Raw genomic sequence first — 23,382 nt, forward strand, 5'->3', positions numbered from 1 at the left:
TAAATAAATCCTTTTAATTTAAGGATAATCTAACTAAATAAGCAAACACTTACATTTTGATATCAACAGTATCTATTTGCACGGACTCTAACTCTTACTTTAAGTCTTACTTCGAGTCCGACCTTAGGTCTGACTTTGACTTTGACCTTAAGTCCGACTTTGACTTTGATCTTAAGTTCGACTTTGACTATGTTAACTCCGTCTTCGACCCTTACCTTAAGTCTGACCTCGACCCTGTCTTCAAGTCTGACTTTGACTCTGACCTTAAGTCCGACTTCAAGTCTGATTTTAAGTCCGATTTCAAGTTTGAACTGAGGTCCGACTTTGACCCTGACCTTAGGTCTGACTTCGACTACGACCTCAAAACTGACTTTACGTTTTTTTGAAATACGGATTTTAATGTTGACCTAAATATTTGTAAATAAATCTTTTCAATTTAATAATAGCCTATTTAAATAAGCAAACTTTCACATTTCGATATCCACAGTATGTACTTGCACCAACTCTAACTCCGACGCTGAGTCCGACTTTGACTTAGACCTCAAGTTCGATTTTAAGTCCGACTTCGACCCTGACCTTATGTCTGACTTCGACTTTGACTTTAAGTCCGATTTGGACTTTGTCCCTATGTCCGACTTCAACTCTGACCTTAAGTCCGACTTCGAGTCTTACCTTAGGTCTGACTGCGACTTTAACCTTCAGTCCAACTTTGACTCTGACCTTAACTCCGTCTCGACCCTGACCTTAAGTCCGACTTCGACCCTTACCTTAAGTATGACTTTGACCTTGTCTTTAAGTCTGACTTCGACTCAGACCTCAAGTCTGACTTCAACTGTGACCTTAACTCCAACTCCGACCCTGTCCTTAAGTCTGACTTTGACTGTGACCTTAACTCCGACTTCAACCCTGTTCTTAAGTCAAACTTTGACCTTAAGTATGTCTTTAACCCTGACCTTAAATCCGACTTCGACACTTACCTTAAGTTTGACTTCGACCCTGTCTTTAAGTTTGACTTCGACTCTACCCTTAAATCCGACTTTACTTTTTCTGTTGGAATATGGATTCCGAAATTGACCTAAATACGTGAAAATAAATCCTTTTAATTCAATGATAACCTCACTAAATAAGCAAACACTCACATTTAGATATCTACAGTATCTACTTGCACCAACTCTAACTCTGACCTTAAGTCTGACATCAACCCTGACCTTAAGTCCGACTTCGACTTTGACGTTAAGTCCGACTTTGACTCTGTCCTTAACTCTGTCTCGACCCTGACCTTAAGTCCGACTTCGACCCTGTCTTTAAGTCTGACTTTGACTCCGACCATTAATCCGACTTTACGTTTTCTTTTGAAATATCGATTTTGAAATAGACCTAAATATGTGTAAATATATCCTTTTAATTCAATGATAACCTTACTAAATAAGCAAACACTCACATTTTAATATCTGCAGTATCTACATGCACAAACTCTAACATTTACCTTAAGTCTGACTCTGACTTTAAGCCCGAGTTCAACCCTGACATTAAGTCTGACTTAGAGTCTCCTCTCAAATCCGACTTTACGTTTTTTTTTTGAAATATGGACTCTGAAATTGACCTTAGACCTAGATATGTGTAAATAAATTCTATTAATTCAATGATAACCTAACTAAATAAGCACTTACTCACATTTTGATATCCACAGTATCTACTTGCACCAACTATAACTCCGACCTTAAGTCTGACTTTGACCCGACTTGAAGTCCGACTTCGACCCTTACTTTAAGTACGACTTCGACCTTGTCTTTAAGTCTGACTTCGACTCAGACCTCAAGTCTGACTTCAACTGTGACCTTAACTCCGACTCCGACCCTGTCCTTAAGTCTGACTTTGACTGTGACCTTAACTCCGACTTCAACCCTGTTCTTAAGTCAAACTTCGACTTTGACCTTAAGTCCGACTTTGAGTCTGACCTTAGGTCTGTTTTCGACTTTGACTTTAAGTCCGACTTCGACTTTGACCTTAAAGAATAAGGCTATCCGCACCATTTTCCGCATAAATAACGCCAACTTAAAGTATAAATAAGGCATAAATAAGGCATTTAGGAAACTGAATATCCCTAGAAAAAAATAAATTCGCACCATATCTAAAATCGTTGGAGCACCACGATTTAATATTTTAACGCAGATATACCGTTCAAATACAGTAGTTTTAACGTTTGAATACCGTACATGTAAATTTCATTTAACACAAAAATAACGTACATATAAGATATATCTAACGCAACAATAACGCACGCATAAAATATATCTAACGCAACAATAACGTACTTATAAGATATATCTAACGCAACAATAACGTACACATAAAGTATATTTAAAGCAACAATAACGTACACACAAAGTATATTTCAAGCAACAATAACATACACATAAAGTATATTTAAAGCAACAATAACGTTTTTGCAGCATAAATAACGCAATGATAAATTACTTGTCATGCTGTCTTCTAGGATAAATAATAAATATAGTCTTGGTTGATGTACCAAGTGGTACAAAAACATTATTTGAAGTTAAAAAATAAATAACAGTAACAAATTCATCTTGTTATATCAGCATAATTTTTATTAACACACAAAACATTTTAATAAACTTTAATTTTTTAATTATTTTACCAGAAAAAAATTATCAATCCATTTATATTTTATTAATGATGATATACTATCCTATATTTTCATTTAATAAACAGATAAAAGATCATCATATGATGCTCATGCTTGTTTCTTTAACTAATGTTTGGCTTCATGATTGCAAGTAAATTTTAATTTTTTTTTTTTTATCACTTATGATTTTTATTTATGTTAATAGTTTTTTTTTTTCTCTTGATAATTGTGCATTTACTTTCTTTAATACCTGCACGACCAATTTTTCTAGTTTGTGGTGGAAGAACGATTTTTTTATATATCATTGTATCATTTTCTATGGATAAGTTTGCAAAACTACTATCTATATTCAGAAATGGTTTTTCTTTATCAACAACAATATTTTTTGTCCACTTCTTTTCAATTGATATTAAAATGTTTTGTGTGTTAATAAAAATTATGCTGATATAACAAGATGAATTTGTTACTGTTATTTATTTTTACGGAGGCTAGGAGCCATAGGCTCAGCCGCAGTATTGGATTTATCAACGAAAAAAAAAAAAAGTCTATAACTTTTGAACCACTGAACTTAGAAAGGTCGTTCGTAGCTCAAAAGAAGCGCCTCGAAAAACTCTTCGAAAACCATCATAAAATTTTTCCCTGTGACTAAAAGTTTTAGAAAAAAAAATGGAAAAATCGATTTTTGGAAAATGTTTGTTCTTTATTCTAAATTAAATGCCATCTAAACTATGAATCTGAGAGCATAAGTTACGAGGGTTGATATGATCTTTAGATATTTCTCTATCATGTTTTATTTCTTAAAAATGGATAAGCATTCAAATAAAAAAAAGACAGACGTGTATACAAAAATTTTTTCAATGGTGCAAAAAATGGCGCCAGCAATAACTTATAAAAAAAATCAAGATAGAGACTTCGATTTAGGCTCAAAAAATGCGTCTACAAAAACTCTAGAGCCCGCATTATGGACTTTTTCCGCCATGAGCGATAGTTTTCGAACCAAAAAAAAAAAACCTTGAAATTAAAAAAAAAAAGACATTTTTTTTTTTTTTCTCAAAAAGTATGCAACATAGAGCAGAAATTTTTTGAGAAGCACTAGATCTTTCGAAGGAGCTACTTTTGAGCCTAATACAAAGTCTCTATGATGATAATAACTCCAAATAAAAAAAAACGAAAAACGGCGCTAACAATAACTCGTAAAAAAATCAAAATAGAGACTTCGTTTTAGGCTCAAAAAATGCGTCTTCAAAAACTCTATCGCCCGCATTGTGGGTTTTTTCTGCTATCTCCAATATTTTTTGAGAAAAAAAAAAATAAACATAAAAATTTATTTTTTAATAATTTTATTATCAATAAACCATAAAATTATTTAAAAACCATAATTCTATTATATCTGAGAAATTAAAATAACTATGGCCCTAGCCGGAGTATTGAAAATTTTTAATTTTCAACGGGTAACGCGGGCAACACGCCCCAACAAACGTTACCAGGTCTTTTTTAACTTCAAATAATGTTTTTGTACCACTTGGTACATCAACAAAGCTTGTTCAAGACTATATTTATTATTTATCCTAGAAGACAGCATGACAAGTAATTTATGATTGCGTTATTTATGCTGCAAAAACGTTATTGTTGCTTTAAATATACTTTATGTGTACGTTATTGTTGCGTTAGATATATCTTATAAGTACGTTATTGTTGCGTTAGATATATTTTATGTGTGCGTTATTGTTGCGTTAGATATATCTTATATGTACGTTATTTTTGTGTTAAATGAAATTTACATGTACGGTATTCAAACGTTAAAACTACTGTATTTGAACGGTATATCTGCGTTAAAATATTAAATCGTGGTGCTCAAACGATTTTAGATATGGTGCGAATTTATTTTTTTCTAGGGATATTCAGTTTCCTAAATGCCTTATTTATGCCTTATTTATACTTTAAGCTGGTGTTATTTATGCGGAAAATGGTGCGGATAGCCTTATTCGACCTTGAATCTGACTTTACGTTTTTTTTTGAAATACGGTTTCTAATATTGACCTAAATATGTTTAAATAAATCTTCTTAATTTAATAATAGCCTATTTAAATAAGCAAACTTTTACATTTCGATGTTCACAGTATGTACTTGCACCAACTCTAACTCCAACCCTGAGTCCGACTATGACCTAGACCTCAAGTTCGATTTCAACTCTGACTTTAAGTCCGACTTCGACCCTGACTTTATGTCTGACTTCGACTTTGACTTTAAGTCCGACTTTGACTCTTACCTCCAGTCTGACTACGACCCTGATTTTAATGATTCCTCTAATCCATTTACAACACAATTAAGTAAGTAAACACTCAAACTTAGTCCACAGATCTACTTGAACAACTCTAACTCCGATCTTAAGTCCGACTTCGACTCTGACCTGTAGTCCGACTTTTACGTTCTTTTCATCTGTTCTGTCAAAGTTTCGTTTAAACTTATTTTTGTTCTTTATAAGCAATTCATTTAAATGATTTATTTTGTAAAATTTTTCTTTTTTTCTTTTTCATCAAATTAATTTTTATAAATACAGAGTTGTGCTAGTATAATAATATTCACAATACAGTATCGTAATGGTATCTATACTGGTATAGCCCCGAGATGAAATAATTGTGACTCCCAAAAAAACCAATAATATATCCACTTATATTCGTAGTTTAATTTACTACTACAATGTATAGTAAGTTTGACTATACTTTTGTCGCTGTCCGTATTTACTATACGTATGGTAATAGAAAATTATACATTTTTTTCTGTGTATAACATCAATAGTGTATTTATATTGTGATATGTAACCTGAATCTAATCAACTCATTAAATTGTCTTAAATATATTAAAGCCTCCATTTACAACATGTGCATGCAAACGGTTGAAGCGTTCAGAACCCCTGCATCGAATAAATCCAATGACAGGGGTCAATCTACCTAAGAACAGGTTTACGTAGATTAATTTATGAATTAAAGATAAATTCATTTTATTTTTTCGCGTAATGTTGATCTACTAAAATTATCAATATTTTTTATCAAATATTTTCTTTTAGGATCAAGTTTTACAATTGTTTTTTGCAGTATATTTTTAGCACCATTGATATCGCGATTGAATGTTATTTTACAATTAGGACAATACTGATATCTATGTGGTGATTTACTGGTAATAAGTATACCACTACATACACTGCATAACATTGTTGTTCTAAATTCATCAGTGATTATAACAACAATCATCGGATGATTATCAAGTTTTTTTTTTAATAATGATAATGGTGATGATACGTATCCTTTTGTGGAACCATTCATTATAAATTGGCCAGCAGCAAACAGGGTTTTTCTTCCATCATTAGATGTATTACATTTTTTACCACTGTAAGTACTATATAGAATGAAATTAACTTGTTGATCAACAGCACGATTAGTACGTATGTATTTATCAAAATCATTCAATCTAACATATCGTCTACTAGTATAAATTGGTATTGATACTCTGAACATTTCAAGACGATATTTAGTTGCCAATATATAATTATCTGATTTATTAATTACAAATAATTCTAATGAATTTTTTTTTCTAACAAATATTTTATTTCTTAATTTATTATTTGAACTTGGATTATCATTAGATTTTTTTTTTTCTTGTTCTTTTTCTTTATCTTGTTCTTGTTCTTGTTCTTTTTCTTGTAATTTTTCTTTTTCTTTTTTTTGTTTTTGTTCCCATTTCCATTTTTGATAATTTTTTACTTTTGTAGGTTGATTTTCATCATCTTTATTTTTATCATTATTATCATCAATAATTTTTGTTGATTTAATTTTAACCTTTTTTTTTCTAACCTCCTTATATTCATCAATTTCAATTCCTTTCTCTTTTAAAAATTTTTCATATTTATCTTCGAAATCTTTTACATATCTATCGTAAATTTCTCTTTTTTCTTTTTCAGGTTCTTTTGTCATATTTTTTCTTATATACATACGTGTATAATAACCAGTATTTGCTAACAATTTTGTACGTGGTAGACAATATCGTATTTCTTTATTTTTATCACCAATATCATCAATTGAATTAACAGTAATTGAAGCATATGCTAATTTTTGACCTGGATGAGCACTAGTAAATTTTTTAAAAGTTTTCTTAGATAAATTATTATTATTTTCTTGACAATTATCATCATCATCATCATCATTTTCATCTTCACTAAAATCATTACAAGTAAATATATTAAAATCATCATAATCATCTTTATCCTGATAATATTCATTATTTTTTTCTTTATTAATATCAACAATTTTTTTAGATTTACGAATTATTTTTTTTTTAGGTTGTTGAATTTCTTTTATTTTATTTTCTCTATTAAGATGAATTGATACTGTTATACCATTTGTTGAAATTGTATTATTAAAATTTTTTTTTCTAAATTTTTTTTTAATATTAAAAAAATAATTCCATATTTTTGGATAAAAATTGGGAACCTTTGTTTGATTATTATATGTACCTTCAAAGTCATCGGGAAATAATTTTCTACCCATTTGCCATAAACTTTGTGTATCATACATTATATGTTTTAATCCAGGTTTCATTATTGGTGATAATGGAAAATTTAATCCATCAATATTTGATAATTTTTTAAAAAAATTTAAAAATAAATACCATTTTTTTTTACATTGACGAAAATCTAAATCATTATCAAAAATATCCATTATTTTATTTTTATCATTTGGTTCTGTTGGTTTTATATTTCTAAAAAATAAATTATCTAATATTTTTTTTCTTGATTTTTTATTATATATTTTTTTAACAACTTTTAAATATTTTCCAACTCTTGGACGTGCATTTCTTGTTAAAGCAGTCACAAAATTAGTTGCCATTTGTCGTAAATTAAATTGTAGCAATTGTGATCTAAAATCAACTTTATAATATGGTCTTGTAAAATTTGCATCATCTCTTATTTTTTGGTATTCTTTAAATACATCATCAAGATATGATTCATCTTTTGTTCTTTTTTTTCTATTTTCTAAAATTGTTAAATAAGCTATATATTTATTAAGAATTAAAGTTTCACTTTTTTGCTTTGATAATTCATCAATTAATTGATTTTTTTCATGATGTAAAAAATAATGAAATAAATATGTAAATTCAGTAAATAATAGTGATAATTCTTCGACATCACTAAGAATTGTTTCTTTAATAAGTTGATTTTTATTATAATTATTATTATCATTATTATTATTATTATTATTATCAACATTTTCATTAGTTTTACTGTCATTATTTTTTTTTCTTTTTGCAACTTTAATAGGTTTTTTATTTTCAGTTGGTAATTTCAATATATTTTTTTTATGTTTTTTAATATTATTATCATTATCATCTCTAATAATTGAATTTAATCCCATTTTAACACAATATGTTGACATAGTTTTAGGTTCATTAGATTTTCTTTTACCTCTTCTTGTTTTTTTAGTATTTTCTTTAATTTTTAAATTATTATTATTATTATTATTATTATTAGATTTTTTTAATTTTTTATTTTTCTTTTGATTTTCTCTTTTTTCTTTAAGTTTTTTTTTAATTTCATCATTAGATTTTTCACGTAAATTTTCTTTATTATTTTTACATTTTTTACTAAATTTTGTATAATGTCCTTTTTCTTTACAATCTCTACATTTAGGTATAATTTTTTTATTTAATTTATTTGTAATTTCTATTGGTTTACTCAACTTGTTATTTGATTTATCTGTAATTTCTGTTGGTTTAATTTTTATATTTTTCATGTTATTTATTTTTTCACGTAAATTATTCTTATTATCCTTATTAAAATCACATTTTTTACTATATACAGTTGTATGACTGGTTTTGTTACATTTTTTACATCGTCGTTTGTTACTATTTTCTTGTCTATTATTATTATTATTAATTTTATTTATTTTTTTAACAATTTTAGTTGATGTATCAGCTATTGGTTTATTTGATTTTTTAAGTAAATTATTTTTATTAAAAGCACATTTTTTACTAATTTCACTTGCATGACTAAATTTTTGACATTTTTTGCATTGATTTTTTGTTCTTTTTCTTTTATATATTTTATTTGTATTAATTTTTAATTCATTTATTTTTGGTGATGCTGAACATTTGGAAAGTTGATTTGTTAATCTATCAATATCTTTTGCACTTGGACTGTTTATTAATTTTGGATTAAATTGATGTATTGGTGATGATGCTATGAAATTTTTTGATTTATTTTTAGGTTTTGGTGAAGGTGAAAATTTGGAAAATTTATCTGATAAATTATCAATATCTTTTACACTTGGACTGTTTATTATTTTTAAACTAGATTGATGAGCTTTTGGTGTAGCTGGACATTTCATAAATTTATCTGATAAATTATCAATATGATCATTTACAATTGGATTATGTGGTATTATTGTTGATGGAATATTTGATTTTTTATAAAATAATAAATATGGTTTTTCTTTGTCATTTGAAACTGATTTTGAATGAAATATTTCAATATCTTTAAATTCTTTTGGAGTTACTTTATCATCATTAAAACAATACCATTTATTTGTATTTTTATTTTTACAGTATGTATAATAATGACCTGAATTTAATGTATTACCTTTATGAATAATTATAGCATATATTTTATAGTTTTGATAAGTTATTGATGTTTGATCAATTCCAACAACTGGTACGTTTATTTCTTCATCAATTTTTAATATTACATTATCAATTAATTTTAATTTCCCATATTGTCTATCATAAACAAAATGATTTAAATTAAATATTAAATAAGGTGGTGAATTTTTAAAAGTTTTCTTTATTTTACAACTATTATTTTGTTTACAATTATTACAATATTCTTGGTTTTCTGCATCATTATTTATTAATTCTTGTACTCGAGTAATTTTTTGTCTTTTTGAATCATTATTTTTTAATTTTTGTACTTGTGTTGTATCAGATGAATCTGTTTGAATATACAAATTATTTATAAAAAATGAATCTCCTCCACCGTGGCTATTATTTTTACAATTTACGCATTCTTTTAATTCAATTGTATTACTATAAAATAAATCATTAATTATTTTTTTGCAATTTTCATTTTTTGAATATTCATCAAATAATTTTAAAAGACATTCGAAACTATCTTGTTGTGTTTTTTTTTCTTCATCATCATATGGTTGTAATTTCCATATTAATTCTTTAAAAGATGACTTTAAAGATGATTTATCAGTTAATAAATGAAATATTTTTTTAAATGTATCAAATTCTTTATAATTTGAATTCATGATTATATTATAAAATTCTTCTGTATTATTTAGAGGATGAATAATAGAATTTATATAACATGTATTGTCAAAGTTTGGAATTCCTATTTCTTCATCATTATTTATTAAATTAATTTTATAAGTAGTAGGTTTTTTATTTAAAATTATATCAGAAATTATTTTGGGTTTTTTAGCTTCTACAGTATTATTATGAATATTTATTTCATTTATACGTTTTATTGGACTAATTGATTTTTCATAAAATTATACATATGGTATTTGATTATTATTATTATTAAGTTTTAGCTTAAGATACTTTTCATATATCCCATCACAAATGTAAGTAACACAAAATTGAGTAAGTTGATCGTAGTTATAAAAATTTGATGGCCCTGAAAAGGGCCGATTGGTTTATATTTTGTCGGTTCGCCAGTTGTTTACTTGGAGCTAGTGTACTTGGTGACTGCCTTAGTGCCTTCACTGACGGCATGCTTGGCAAGTTCACCAGGAAGAAGAAGACGAACAGCTGTCTGGATTTCCCGGGAGGTGATGGTTGATCTCTTGTTGTAGTGAGCAAGACGGGAAGCTTCAGCAGCAATACGTTCAAAGATATCGTTGACGAAACTGTTCATGATGCTCATGGCCTTGGATGAGACACCAGTGTCTGGATGAACTTGTTTCAATACCTTGTAGATGTAGATTGCGTAAGATTCCTTCCTCTTCTTTCTCCTCTTGGACTTGTCAGTCTTGGTGATGTTCTTTTGAGCCTTGCCGGCTTTTTTAACAGCTTTACCACTTGCTTTTGGAGGCATGTTGATAGTTTAAAGATCAACTTGGAAATTGTGAGGGTCGGCCTTTTTCGGCCGCTTTTAACTATTTTTCGTTGTGAACAGCGCACCAATAGCGTTAGAGAATGAGCAGCTGTAAGTAAAGCAAGTGCTATACTCGTTGTGATTGTTGCGCTGTTTACAATTTTGTTGCTACCCCACTCTAAAAGAGCGACTGAACTAGTAAAACGCCACGTGATTGGCGCGCAGTTGCGGCAAAAAAGTCTACAAAAGCCGTGTTTCAGGGGCTAAAAGTATTAGTCGTCTCTCACACGCCTCAAAGGTCGTGTAGTTATTAAGCATCAAGTTTACTTCAAAAACTCCAAGTCATCATGTCTGGCCGTGGCAAAGGTGGTAAAGCAAAGGGAAAGTCAAAGACTCGTTCCAACCGTGCTGGACTCCAATTCCCAGTTGGACGTATCCATCGTTTACTCCGTAAAGGTAACTACGCTGAACGTGTTGGTGCTGGTGCACCTGTCTACTTGGCTGCCGTTATGGAATATTTGGCTGCTGAAGTTCTCGAATTGGCAGGTAATGCTGCTCGTGACAACAAAAAGACCAGAATCATTCCACGTCATCTTCAATTGGCCATCCGTAACGACGAAGAGTTAAACAAACTTCTCTCTGGTGTAACCATTGCCCAAGGTGGTGTCTTGCCAAACATCCAAGCTGTTCTTTTACCAAAAAAGACTGAAAAAAGCAGTGCCTAAATTCAACAAGTCATCAATATCAAACCAATCGGCCCTTTTCAGGGCCATCAAATATTCAAAACGATATGTTATAATCTTTAAATTTTCATTTCATCAAAATTCAAGAAACTAAAATACAAATATTTGATAAGACCCAAAACTACACAGCTGTATGCACTTAAAAAGTAATAAAATGATATTCAAACTAAAGGGACTTTTCCCAAACTATTTTTACCGGATACATAAAATTTTTACGACTTTCTTGGAGCCAGACGCGACAGATTAGATTACATCTACGATAGATCAACGCAATACTCTCGGATAGTGGCACATTTGGGACCAGCCCTTTTGTCTCTTACTCTGAGAAAATACGAGTATAAATACACCCCGAAAAACTAAGACAAATCAGTTGTCGTTAGGGACCGGGAACCGAAACATAGCCATGTAATTATCATCACGTTAGAGTCAGGTCTTCTGAGTTATAATTTTTGTAATCAGACACATTGTAACTTAACAGAACATTCAAACATTTGTAATATCTACTGTCAACTATTGTATCGTCAAATCACATTGTTAAATAAATATAGTTAACCGTTATTATTAAAAAAATATCATCAACAACATATTATTACTTTCTTCTCTTGCCTTCTCCTACTACGCTGTAGACCTGACCTATTGACCGAAAGGTTAGGGTCGAATAACTAATTCACAATGCAATTATTACGAGTACTTCGGACATAACATTGTCAACAAATATCAACTTGAAAAAAACAAGTTCAGTTTTGCTCTGTAAGTTTTGGAGTAGATGGATCAACACATGTTTATTATTTTATTCCGAAATTTTAGAGCAAAGTCAACACACATGGAATCAGTGAGCTCAGTTCTAACTTCTATCGGCCGTCTGCGCAACGCTATTGTATTGATTTTCTCTAAGCCACACACAACTTGGAACATCTGTCGACTATATGTATGCCTCTAAAACGAAGTATCATGTTCGAAACGTGCGTATAAACATTGAGATCAGAACGTAACTCGTAAGGAAATGATTGAAACAAAAAATATTTCGACCTAAATCGGAGCTAAAAAGAAAAGCAAAATTTTGTTATACAATCTTATATATAAGATTCGTTAAAACCAAAATGGTTGTGTATATATATTGGTTAAAATTGAATGAATATTTTCAAGTTGGATTGATTTGATGGCCCTGAAAAGGGCCGATTGTTTTGGTTGTTGTAGATGATGTGATGCTCTAAGCACGTTCTCCTCGGATACGACGTGCTAATTGAATATCCTTTGGCATGATGGTAACACGCTTGGCGTGGATTGCACACAAGTTGGTGTCTTCAAAGAGACCAACAAGGTAGGCTTCACTGGCTTCCTGGAGTGCCATAACAGCTGATGACTGGAATCTCAAGTCGGTCTTAAAGTCTTGAGCAATTTCACGAACAAGTCGCTGGAATGGCAACTTGCGGATCAAAAGCTCAGTACTTTTTTGATAACGACGGATTTCACGAAGAGCTACTGTTCCTGGACGATAACGATGTGGCTTCTTGACACCACCGGTTGCTGGAGCACTCTTACGAGCAGCTTTGGTGGCAAGTTGTTTACGTGGAGCCTTGCCTCCAGTTGATTTACGGGCAGTTTGCTTAGTACGTGCCATAGCGATTAGAGAATAACGTGTTACTCGGTAAAAGAGAAGACGTAAAATGTGTTCCGAAAGGTAACACGCGTGTTTTTAAGCATTTTGGAGCAGTGGTTTACTCTATGCTGATTGGCCGATGGCCTATAAAGAGTTAATACACCTTGTTCATTGGCTTTCAGCCAAAATATGGGGATACAACATGCTCTGTGGAGCCTATATAAACAGCGTCTTTAACTCCGAAAATCACATTCAACTGTTAGTTCTCAGTTAAGTAACACTAAATCTATACTCATTCAAAATGACTGGCCGTGGTAAAGGAGGCAAAGGATTGGGAAAAGGAGGAGCAAAACGTCATCGTAAAGTATTGCGTGATAATATCCAAGGTATCACTAAACCAGCCATTCGTCGTTTGGCTCGTCGTGGTGGTGTAAAACGTATCTCTGGATTGATCTACGAAGAGACCCGTGGTGTACTCAAGGTTTTCCTAGAAAACGTCATTCGTGATGCAGTCACATACACCGAACACGCCAAGAGAAAGACAGTCACTGCCATGGATGTTGTCTATGCATTGAAACGTCAAGGACGTACTCTCTACGGTTTCGGAGGTTAAGCTTTATACACAACGGTTACTCATCAAAAACAAAAAAATCGGCCCTTTTCAGGGCCATCAATTTTTTACAAACAATGATAAACGATTCTTATTTGCATATTACCTAACTTGTACAATTCTTATCGGGTAACATGACAATAAATCCGGACAAAACAAACTTGGAGAAAATAAATCTAAACACAATAAATTTAAAAAGGAAAAATTGTTACGACATGAATGAGGGGGTGACTTTTAAGTCATTAAGGTGGGTTTGGGAGGAGCGAAGCCTTCTTAACTGTCAAAATATCTGCTGATTTTTCTCGGCTCACGAATAACTCAGAAATTATTTCAATTCATCAGTTATTTTTTAATTTTATTTATTTATTTTCATTTATTCCATTAATTTATATCATTCATTTTTCGTATTTATAATTTTAGAAGACAATTTTAATGAATTCTTGATAGAGTTTTTAATTTTATTTATTTATTTTTTAATATTATTTGATTTAATTTTGTCTAGATTTATTTTTTTTCAATTTATTTTGTCGCGATTTATTATGTCGTGATTTATTTTGGACGGATTTATTATAATCAACAATTTTTCCAAACAGTAGTTTATTAAATAAATAAAAAGAACAACTTGAAAATATAATTTTGTGGACCCTATATTCATTAATACCTAAATACAATTAGTTAAAATTACCAAGTTTTACTAGTTAAATAAAAAGACTAATCAAATGTAACTATTTATTTATTAATCATTTATTAAAGACGAGTGTCGGCTTATCAAGGTTATTATCCTTTCACATATTTATATACATATATATATTTAGAGGGAGAGACTGCAATTTCTCTACAAATATGATAATTTTTCTTTCATTAAAACATATTTGAAAAGTTGGCTTATATGTATAAATAAACAGTAATGTCATCTGTCACATTACAACAGCATGATTTTTTTTCATTAACTCGATTGTTTAATAAATAAGGATAAGAATGATGCTTCCAGCCTGGACGATACTAATGTGTTACATCCATTTCATTTTTATAAAGTTAATTCAATTCAAGGCAGTTGCGTATTTTTTTAAAATGTGTAAAAATATAAGATCTAATATAAAACAAAATACATTTATTTAAATATTGATGTAATCATTTAAAAAATAATTTAAAGAATAAATTTATAATGTCTATTGAGTAAAATTGCAAAGAATTTCAGCTTCTGGATGAGTATGGTTTCCTTCACGGTCGGCGCTCAAGTGGATCCCTTACTATTACGCAAGCATTTTTATATCTAATACTCGATATTTTAAGATAAAATTTATCGTCATAACTGTAACATTTTCTACGAAATTTTTTATTATCATGGCTGCCACAACTGCATCACCGTCACCATCACCAACTCCACCTGATGTTATCACATCAGATGACGTTGAAACTGCAATTGAAAAAAAAACAGCATCTCCAAAAGTTTCCAAAGTGAAACAGCCAAAAATATCCAAGGAATCAAGTGCCAAGGCAGCTGCTCATCCAAGTACTGCTGATATGGTCAATTCAGCAATCAAAGCACTTGCTGATCGTAAAGGAAGCTCACTTCAGGCAATTAAAAAATACTTGTCATCTGAATACAAACTTGACACTAAAAAACACGCAATATTCATTCGTAAATATTTAAATAGTGCTGCTAATACTGGTGCTTTGGTACGAACCAAGGGCAATGGTGCTCTGGGATCATTTAAAATTGCTGATGATGAGCCTGTCAAGAAGCCAAAAGCTAAAATTATACAAAAAAAAACAGTAACAAAAAAAAATGATGCTGTTATTAAAAAAACATCAGCTAAAAAAATTACAAATGGTGATAAAAAAATTGATAAATCTCCAACAAAAAAACCTGCAGCTAAAAAATCAACTGATGAAAAAAAAAGTAAACCAAGTCCAAAAGCTAAAAAAGCAACAAAAGGACCATTAGCTAAACCGAAAATTCCAAAAGCTAAAAAAACTGCAGTTACAACAAAAAATACAAAAGAAACTAAAGTTACATCTGAAACAGAGTAATTTAAAAAAAAATAATTCTTCACAAAATGGGAAGATGAAAAAAAATTAAGATCGGCCCTTTTTAGGGCCAACAACTTATTTAAACGTTGAATAATTTTATCAATAAAATTATATAAATATTTACGTAGACTTTAAACTACAATAAATTATTTCATTATTATTTTGGAGATGAAATTAATTTACAATCATTATTATTTTTTAAATAAAAAGACTAAACCTTTCTCAGTTTAGTGGCCAGAGTATTTGTTGGAAATATGATTTTATTTTCTGTAGAATAAACAAGAAGTGATAATGAAACGAAATAGAGATTAAATTTATTTTTGTTTATGAGATTGTGAGTATGGTGTGATCGGATGATGTTGATGTAGGTGTAACCGAAATATTTTTCTGTGAATAAATGACGAATGCTGGAAGTGTGATTAGGACAAAGAAATAAAGAATTAATATTATATTATATTATAATTTTGTTACTCAGTCTAATTGCGACTCTTGTCTGGTACACATAAGCATTGACACGATCTCCCTATACGTAGCTTTTGATTAAAGAAAATAATTAATTAATTTAAAGTCTAGCTCATTTTATATACCTTAAGTAATTCCTCCCATAATATTCCTCATTTAATAAATAAATATTTAAATAAATAATAAAAATATAAGCTACAAATTCTAACAGTATTGAATCTGAAATCAGAAATAATGTCAAGACAATCGATCTGATAATAATTTCGTGAAAAAGATGACTAATAAAGCATCATGATGAATTGAAGTCGGTACCATATCAGCCATGCTATTATGGGCAAAGTTATCAGAACTTAGCATAGCTTTATATCCTTTGATTTAACACAATAAGTATTCTAAAAATTTCCCATGGACTCTATTGATTAAATTAAAATGTTTTTTTGGTACGAAGAGAGTATATAACCAAGCAATATTCTAACCTGGAGTTATAACGTAAGCATATAGACATTTTATAGATTCGAGACTTTTAAAATGTTTAGACAACCCAATTACGAGGCCAAGTGATGTCATAACTGACTTTACTAAATTTTCAATTTGATGACTAAATAACAATTAGTGATTGAACGTCATACCAAGATCACATACAACAGATTTGCGTTCAAGAACATGATCCATAATAGTATTATAATAATAATAATAATAATAATAATAATAATAATAATAATAATAATAATCTTTATTAACCCAGCTGGTTAAAAACCAATTATTGGGCCTGCCACAAAAATAATAAATTACAATAATTCGCTTGTTTTACATATTGCATTACAATTGATTACAATTATTTATTTTTATTCACTACCAAAAAATCAATTAACTGTGACATCGTTACTGAGTGTGCTAACGCAAAGCAGTCAACCGAATCACTATAATCCTTAACCAAACTAGTAATTTGTTTCATTATTTTATACGATAATTTATATTGTTGAAACCTGGACACAGTTACTGATGGATAAAATGGCAAATTTAAATTCCTTCTATTTAAATTTTTTGGTACATTTATACTTAATTCTTGAAGCAGTTCTGGGCAATTTATAAAACCATTTATTAAATTAAATCTCAAAACTGCTGCTGCCAAGAAGACTAGAAATAGTATTTCTAGTCTTCTTGGCTGCTGCTAATTCTCTTCTTTTTTTCGTTGAAATTAAACCTGCCTTTTCACACATCATTTTATAACTGTATCCCTGATCAAGCCACATAGACTCTTTTCTGTATACATAGTATCTAATAAATTTTCTTTGAATCTCTTCTATTAATTTACAAAAATAATTTTTATCCGGAGACCAAATAACTGCAGCATATTCAATTATTGGATATATTAAGCTCTTAAATAATAATTTAATTACAGAAGGATCATTTAAATTTTCACTAGCTCTTATTATTAACCCAAGGACTTTATGTGTTGATGAAACCAACCTAAATATATGTGGTGTAAGCGTTAATCTCGAATCGAAAACTATGCCAAGATCTTTTTTTATTAAAGATCTTTTCAATACACATCCATTTAACATATAACTCCATGATATACCTTTTCTTTTTCTCATAAATGTTATTATTTCACACTTCTGCTCATTTAGCTTTAATTTTTTACTATCACATAACGCTGAAAATTTATCCAAACTGTCCTGCAAGCTCATTGCATCATATGTTGAATTTATTTCTAAAAATATCTTTGCATCATCTGCAAAAAATAAAACCCTCCTATCCATCAGTATAATAAAACCCTCCCATTCATCCAGTATAATTATTTTTTGTAATATTTTTTGATCTATACCAAAAGATATAATACAACATTTAGACACATTTAATTTGGGATAATTCACATCACACCAAGTAACAAATTTATTGATATTAAATTGAAAAAAATTACAATTATCTTTAGATCTAATCTGAATTTAAATATTAATGTTGTTATTTATTTATTTATTTATTTATTTATTTATTTATTTATTAGGTACATGAGCCCAGCAGTAATAAACCAATGTCGAGCTACAGATATTTTATAACGTTTAGTTAAAATTAATAATTAGTAATTAGTATATGGTAATAATAATTCGTATAAACAATTTATACACGATATAATAAGATTGAATAACAGTCAGATTGAATAATAATAACTTAGTAATAATTTTTATATTTTAATAATTTTAATAAATTAATAATTTAGGCCTTCAAGACATTGCATTAACAATTAGATCGTAGGCATTTAATAATAAATTTTGATGATATCGTTTTAAGTTGCATGATATTATTAAACAATGTGGTTTTCTCACATGTTTTATTAGTTATGGTAGCCATATAAGAGATAGGAGATGATGATATTGACTATGATGATGATGGTAATCCAATCGCACCACCTAAAAAAAAAAAAGATATTGATCCATTAACACGAATTGATCATACATATTTAATGATTGCACCTGTTACAAAAGATGACGAAGATTAGAATTATTTGACATAACAGGTCTCATTATTCTCTGGGTATTTGGCTGCTGTCCAGCTATACCAGGATTTTGAAGTCATCCACGTTGTACCTGTTGAGGCTGATAATTAATTTTAAAAAAAAAAATTAAAATAATGCAATTTAGAAAATTTTTTTAAACATTATTGTCTCTCCAGATTATCCCAGTATAATTATAAAATAATAATAATACAAAAATTAAAAAGAAAAATAAAACAATAGCCTTACAGTATATTCCTGGGAGTCACAATGTCCATAGAGTCCATAGAGTTAGACTTGTCTCGTTTAATTATTATTCTATTTACGCTATTAATAATTTTTTTTTTTTTAATTAAAAATATAACTACGTATTTATAAGTATATATTACCATCAAAATTTTTATTTAAACTATAATTGACAAGTTTTTAATAGATCATAAAAAAGTAGAACTTTATTTATGTATTTTATTTCTTACAAACTTGTGTGAATAATATTTCTTATGTCTAGCATTGAATGATTAACTGTAATAGCTAACACCTTAAAAATCTTAAAACATAAAAAAAAACAAAACTAATAAAAAAATAAAATTATTAGTTAATTTTTAAAGTTATACAATAAAAAATAATCAAAGCTTTGTTAATATTTTTCATTGAGTATTGAGGTGTTTTATGCCCATGTGGAGCTGAATTGAATGCTTAAAAAAAATTACTTCAACCATGATAGATGAATTTTTTTTTACATAACATGAAAGTAGATAGATCAATGTTTATTTTACAGTTGTTTAAAATAATATAATTATTAATTATTGTTGTAATAATAAGACAATTGTTAGACATCCAAGATCTTGAAAAAGTCGATGCCTCACTTTCCATTAAATTATAAAGTAATACAATTTTTTTAACGAGTAATGATATTTATAAAATTATTTGTCATTCAATTGAGAAATTAAATATGAAATAATAATACGAAAATTATATATTTATTAATTAATAACAATAAAATATTAAAAATAGTCAATACTCTTTTCAACAATCAGCTAAGGCAGGCATATGTTCAAAGCAGTTATGTCCTCTGCACGGTACGTGCTCTCGAATCAAACTAGTGACTTTACGCTCGTCGTGAAGTTACAGTAAACAGTATAGAAAAACTTGTCTCAATTTGTGTTATTCTACGGCCGGTAAGTAAATATTTTGTAAAATATGGCTGATAAAAGTGCAACACCAGCTCCAGAGGATGTCTCAGCTAAAACTGAGTCAGTTAAAAAAGCAGTTGCTCCAAAAGCAACAAAAGCAAAGACTCCAAAGTCACCAAAAGCTGTGAAAGCTGTAAAGGCACCCAAGGCTCATCCAAGCACTGCTGATATGGTCAAGGCTGCAGTTAAGGCTCTTGCTGAACGCAATGGATCATCACTTCAAGCAATTAAAAAATATATAGCTGCAAATTACAAGCTTGACACTGAAAAACATGCACAATTTATTAAAAAATATCTCAAGTCAGCTGTTATATCTGGTGATCTTGTTCAAACCAAGGGAAAAGGTGCTTCTGGATCATTTAAACTTGCTGTAATTAAAAAAGCAACCAAGGCTGCTGAACCAAAGCCAAAAGTTGTTAAAAAACCAGCATCACCAAAAAAAGCTCCAGTTGCTAAAAAACCAGCAGTTAATAAAAAAACTGAAACTGCCAAGGCTATTGCTAAAAAAGTAACTGTACCTAAGAAAACAGTAGCAGCTGTTAAAAAACCAATTGTTGAGAAAAAAACAAAAACAGCTCCTGCTAAAATTGTTAAACCAAAAGCTCCAAAAAGTCCAAAAGCTAAAAAAGCAACTAAAGCACCAACTGCAAAGCCAAAATCACCAAAACCAAAAAAAGCAGCAGTTGCCAAAACAACTAAGAAATCACCAGCAAAAAAATAAATTTACACATCATCCCTAAGATGAAAAAAAACAAATCGGCCCTTTTCAGGGCCAACAATTTATTCAAACGTTTTATATACTCTTTATTTTTATCATAATATTTTGCATGAAATAATAACACTTATTTATCATGCTAAAATACGTGATCCAGTGTTTATTAGAATTTCTACTTGTGGTGGAATTGGTTATGACGCCATGAAGGTGGTACTGTTGTCGTTACAAATGGTGCATTAAATGGAATTTTAGAGCCTTATCATAAAGAGGTAAATTAATTATTGTAAAATAAAATATATACATCAATAATTTACTTTTTTAATATAATTGATTTTAACTGATTTGATTTTTTTTTTTAATTTAGCCAATTATTGGTAAAATGGTTAAACGACCTGCTATACTTGATGAAAAATTGGCAGAAGAATTACATTCATTGGCAAGCCCTGATGATTGTTATAAAACAGTTGTTGGAAAAACAATGTGTACATCTGATTTTTATGAGGGCCAAGGACGTCTTGATAGAGCATTTTGTGATTACAATGAAGAGGATAAAATTAAATTTCTTTTGAAACTTCAAAAAGCTGGTGTTGTTAATATTGAAATGAAAGCAACAACATTTGCAGCTTTAACTCATTATGCTGGTATAAAAGCTGCAATTGTATGTGTAACTTTTTGGATAGATTAAAAGGAGATCAGGTAAATTATTTAATAATCATTTAATAAATACACTCAATTTTTATTTTTATATATAATGCAAGGTGGTTCCATCAAAAGGACAACTCACTGAATGGCAAAATCGACCTCAAAAGCTTGTATCGAAATACATCACTAAATGTCTATCAAAAAAATAGAAATGTTATTAAGTTTTTTTATTTATTTGTAATAATTTAATACTTATTTTTCAATACAATAAAATCTACATGTTATTGGCGAAATAAATTACAACATTTTATATGTAGTGGAATTTATAATACGTCAAATTTATTTTTTAATCTCTCATTACAATTTTATCATTGTGTGATCAACCAGTACAGAGTGTATTTGTAAAGAAGAGTAAATTTTATTTCTGTTCGTTTTGTTGAATCAGCAGTACGACTGTTGCATATTATAATTCCATATTTATTTTTAAAACCAAACTGGTTAAATTTCAAATGTATCTCAGCTAACCAGTTTCTCGTAATTTTCTCGAAATTTGTTGGAAACAGTTACTGGCCTTGTAATAAGCCATTACCAAAAATTGTTTTTAGTTAATTTCTAGAAATGATTATTAGAAATTTTCTAGAAAACTTTTGGAAACAGTTTTTTGAAATATCTATTAAAAATTTTCTAAAAATTTACTGGAAACAGTTTCTGGTAATAATTATTAATTACTAGAAAATTTCAGGAAAAACCATGCAAATTACAAGCTTGACACTGAAAAACATGTGGTGGGTAATTGCCAGTTGTTTTATAAATTAAGAATTTTAAGAAATTACGATATACTTTGTTAAGCAGTTTGTGCTGTTTTTTGTTACGAAGTGAATTTATAATTAAGCAGTAATCCATCTTGGATTGAACGAAAGAATAATATAGAGTTTTAATTACTTTTGGATTGTCAAAAGATTGAAAAAGTCTGATGACAAGTCCAAGAGCTGACATAGTTGATTTAACAAGTTTATCTATATAATAATCAAATGACAATTTCCTTCACCAAGATCTGTGATATTAACAGGTCGGTTTAAGATGATACTATGTATATGATAATCATTTACAATTTTGTTATTGCCTTTGTGGTATGACATTACAAAGCTGCACTTGTCAGCATTAACATCTAGCTTATTAACGCTACACCATGATACAAATTTACTAATATTAGTTTCAAGAAAATATCTAAAATATATAAAATAGATACGGTTTATGACATAAAAATTTCAATCTATTTTAAATATTTTGATGAGACAAAAAAATTATTTTATGTCAATTCACTCTGATTAAAAGAGAACTGCACATTTTTCCACAATTGTAATCAATTACCTTATATATATTTCTCTGGATTTTTTCCGTAATTATTTAACATTATATGAATTCTTTCGTATTTTTTTTCAATAGAATCAAGTACAAATAACGTTTCGTATATGAGGTACCACAATGCAGTCACCATATATATTTCATAATGAATAATTTTTGTCTTGTAATTGGAGCATGCTATGTTGGGTTCTCGCTCTCTCTTATAAATGAATAAATAAATAAATGTAAAAAGCGTGAAAAAAAAACCTGTACAACGTAATTTTAACCTTGGACCTGTATTGACCTGTTGTTTTAAAAAAAACATGTGTAAAAATTAACATGTTTACATTATAACAGGTATATAAAAACGCAGCTTCATTATTCAATGCACAATTCAAACGTTTCAAACGTTTTCTATACTCTTTACTTTTATCACAATATTTGTAAAACAATTATTTGTTTCTTTTATAAACTCTTTTACAATATAAAATATTATGATTTAAAAAATATTACAGCTAAAAGTTGTAATAAGTAATTTATTTTTATTGAAATACAAAAATCAAATTATGCAAAGTTTATAGAATGTCATGAGATTTTTCTATAAATAAAATTAAAAATAATATTTTTTTCCTTCGAACATTTGTAATAAATAAAGATAATTATGTCAAAATATATGTCAATTCCTAAAGAAACAGAAAAAAAGGATTATCAACAATTTTTATAATTATATTAGAATATTATATTATATATTAGAATTAAATAAGTTGAAAATATATTTAATTTTTACTTTGAAAAAATATCAATTA

General features: G+C 29.0%; 6 protein-coding genes across 6 annotated transcripts; 4 read left to right on the top strand and 2 right to left on the bottom strand.

Annotated features, from left to right (window-relative positions):
• Nucleotides 1-10,364: 10,364 nt before the first annotated feature.
• On the bottom strand, nt 10,365-10,753 carry LOC122849643 (histone H2B). Its single transcript, XM_044148415.1, has one exon. It carries the CDS (start codon nt 10,737-10,739, stop codon nt 10,365-10,367), a length of 375 nt encoding a protein of 124 aa, XP_044004350.1. The 5' UTR covers nt 10,740-10,753.
• Nucleotides 10,754-11,075: 322 nt separating this feature from the next.
• On the top strand, nt 11,076-11,735 carry LOC122849634 (histone H2A). Its single transcript, XM_044148404.1, has one exon. It carries the CDS (start codon nt 11,087-11,089, stop codon nt 11,462-11,464), a length of 378 nt encoding a protein of 125 aa, XP_044004339.1. The 5' UTR covers nt 11,076-11,086; the 3' UTR covers nt 11,465-11,735.
• Nucleotides 11,736-12,692: 957 nt separating this feature from the next.
• On the bottom strand, nt 12,693-13,115 carry LOC122849625 (histone H3). Its single transcript, XM_044148394.1, has one exon. It carries the CDS (start codon nt 13,101-13,103, stop codon nt 12,693-12,695), a length of 411 nt encoding a protein of 136 aa, XP_044004329.1. The 5' UTR covers nt 13,104-13,115.
• Nucleotides 13,116-13,352: 237 nt separating this feature from the next.
• LOC122849652 (histone H4) lies at nt 13,353-13,861 on the top strand. Its single transcript, XM_044148424.1, has one exon. It carries the CDS (start codon nt 13,384-13,386, stop codon nt 13,693-13,695), a length of 312 nt encoding a protein of 103 aa, XP_044004359.1. The 5' UTR covers nt 13,353-13,383; the 3' UTR covers nt 13,696-13,861.
• A 1,132-nt stretch (nt 13,862-14,993) lies between these two features.
• LOC122850558 (histone H1-like) lies at nt 14,994-15,726 on the top strand. Its single transcript, XM_044149688.1, has one exon. It carries the CDS (start codon nt 15,037-15,039, stop codon nt 15,724-15,726), a length of 690 nt encoding a protein of 229 aa, XP_044005623.1. The 5' UTR covers nt 14,994-15,036.
• Nucleotides 15,727-19,735: 4,009 nt separating this feature from the next.
• Nucleotides 19,736-21,071, top strand: LOC122849596 (histone H1-like). The gene is made up of 2 exons (XM_044148363.1): nt 19,736-20,859; nt 20,955-21,071. Exon 1 carries the CDS (start codon nt 19,883-19,885, stop codon nt 20,594-20,596), a length of 714 nt encoding a protein of 237 aa, XP_044004298.1. The 5' UTR covers nt 19,736-19,882; the 3' UTR covers nt 20,597-20,859; nt 20,955-21,071.
• Nucleotides 21,072-23,382: the final 2,311 nt, after the last annotated feature.

The sequence above is a fragment of the Aphidius gifuensis genome, linkage group LG2 (genome assembly GCF_014905175.1).
Source record: "Aphidius gifuensis isolate YNYX2018 linkage group LG2, ASM1490517v1, whole genome shotgun sequence".
Taxonomy (NCBI): Eukaryota; Metazoa; Arthropoda; class Insecta; order Hymenoptera; family Braconidae; genus Aphidius; species Aphidius gifuensis.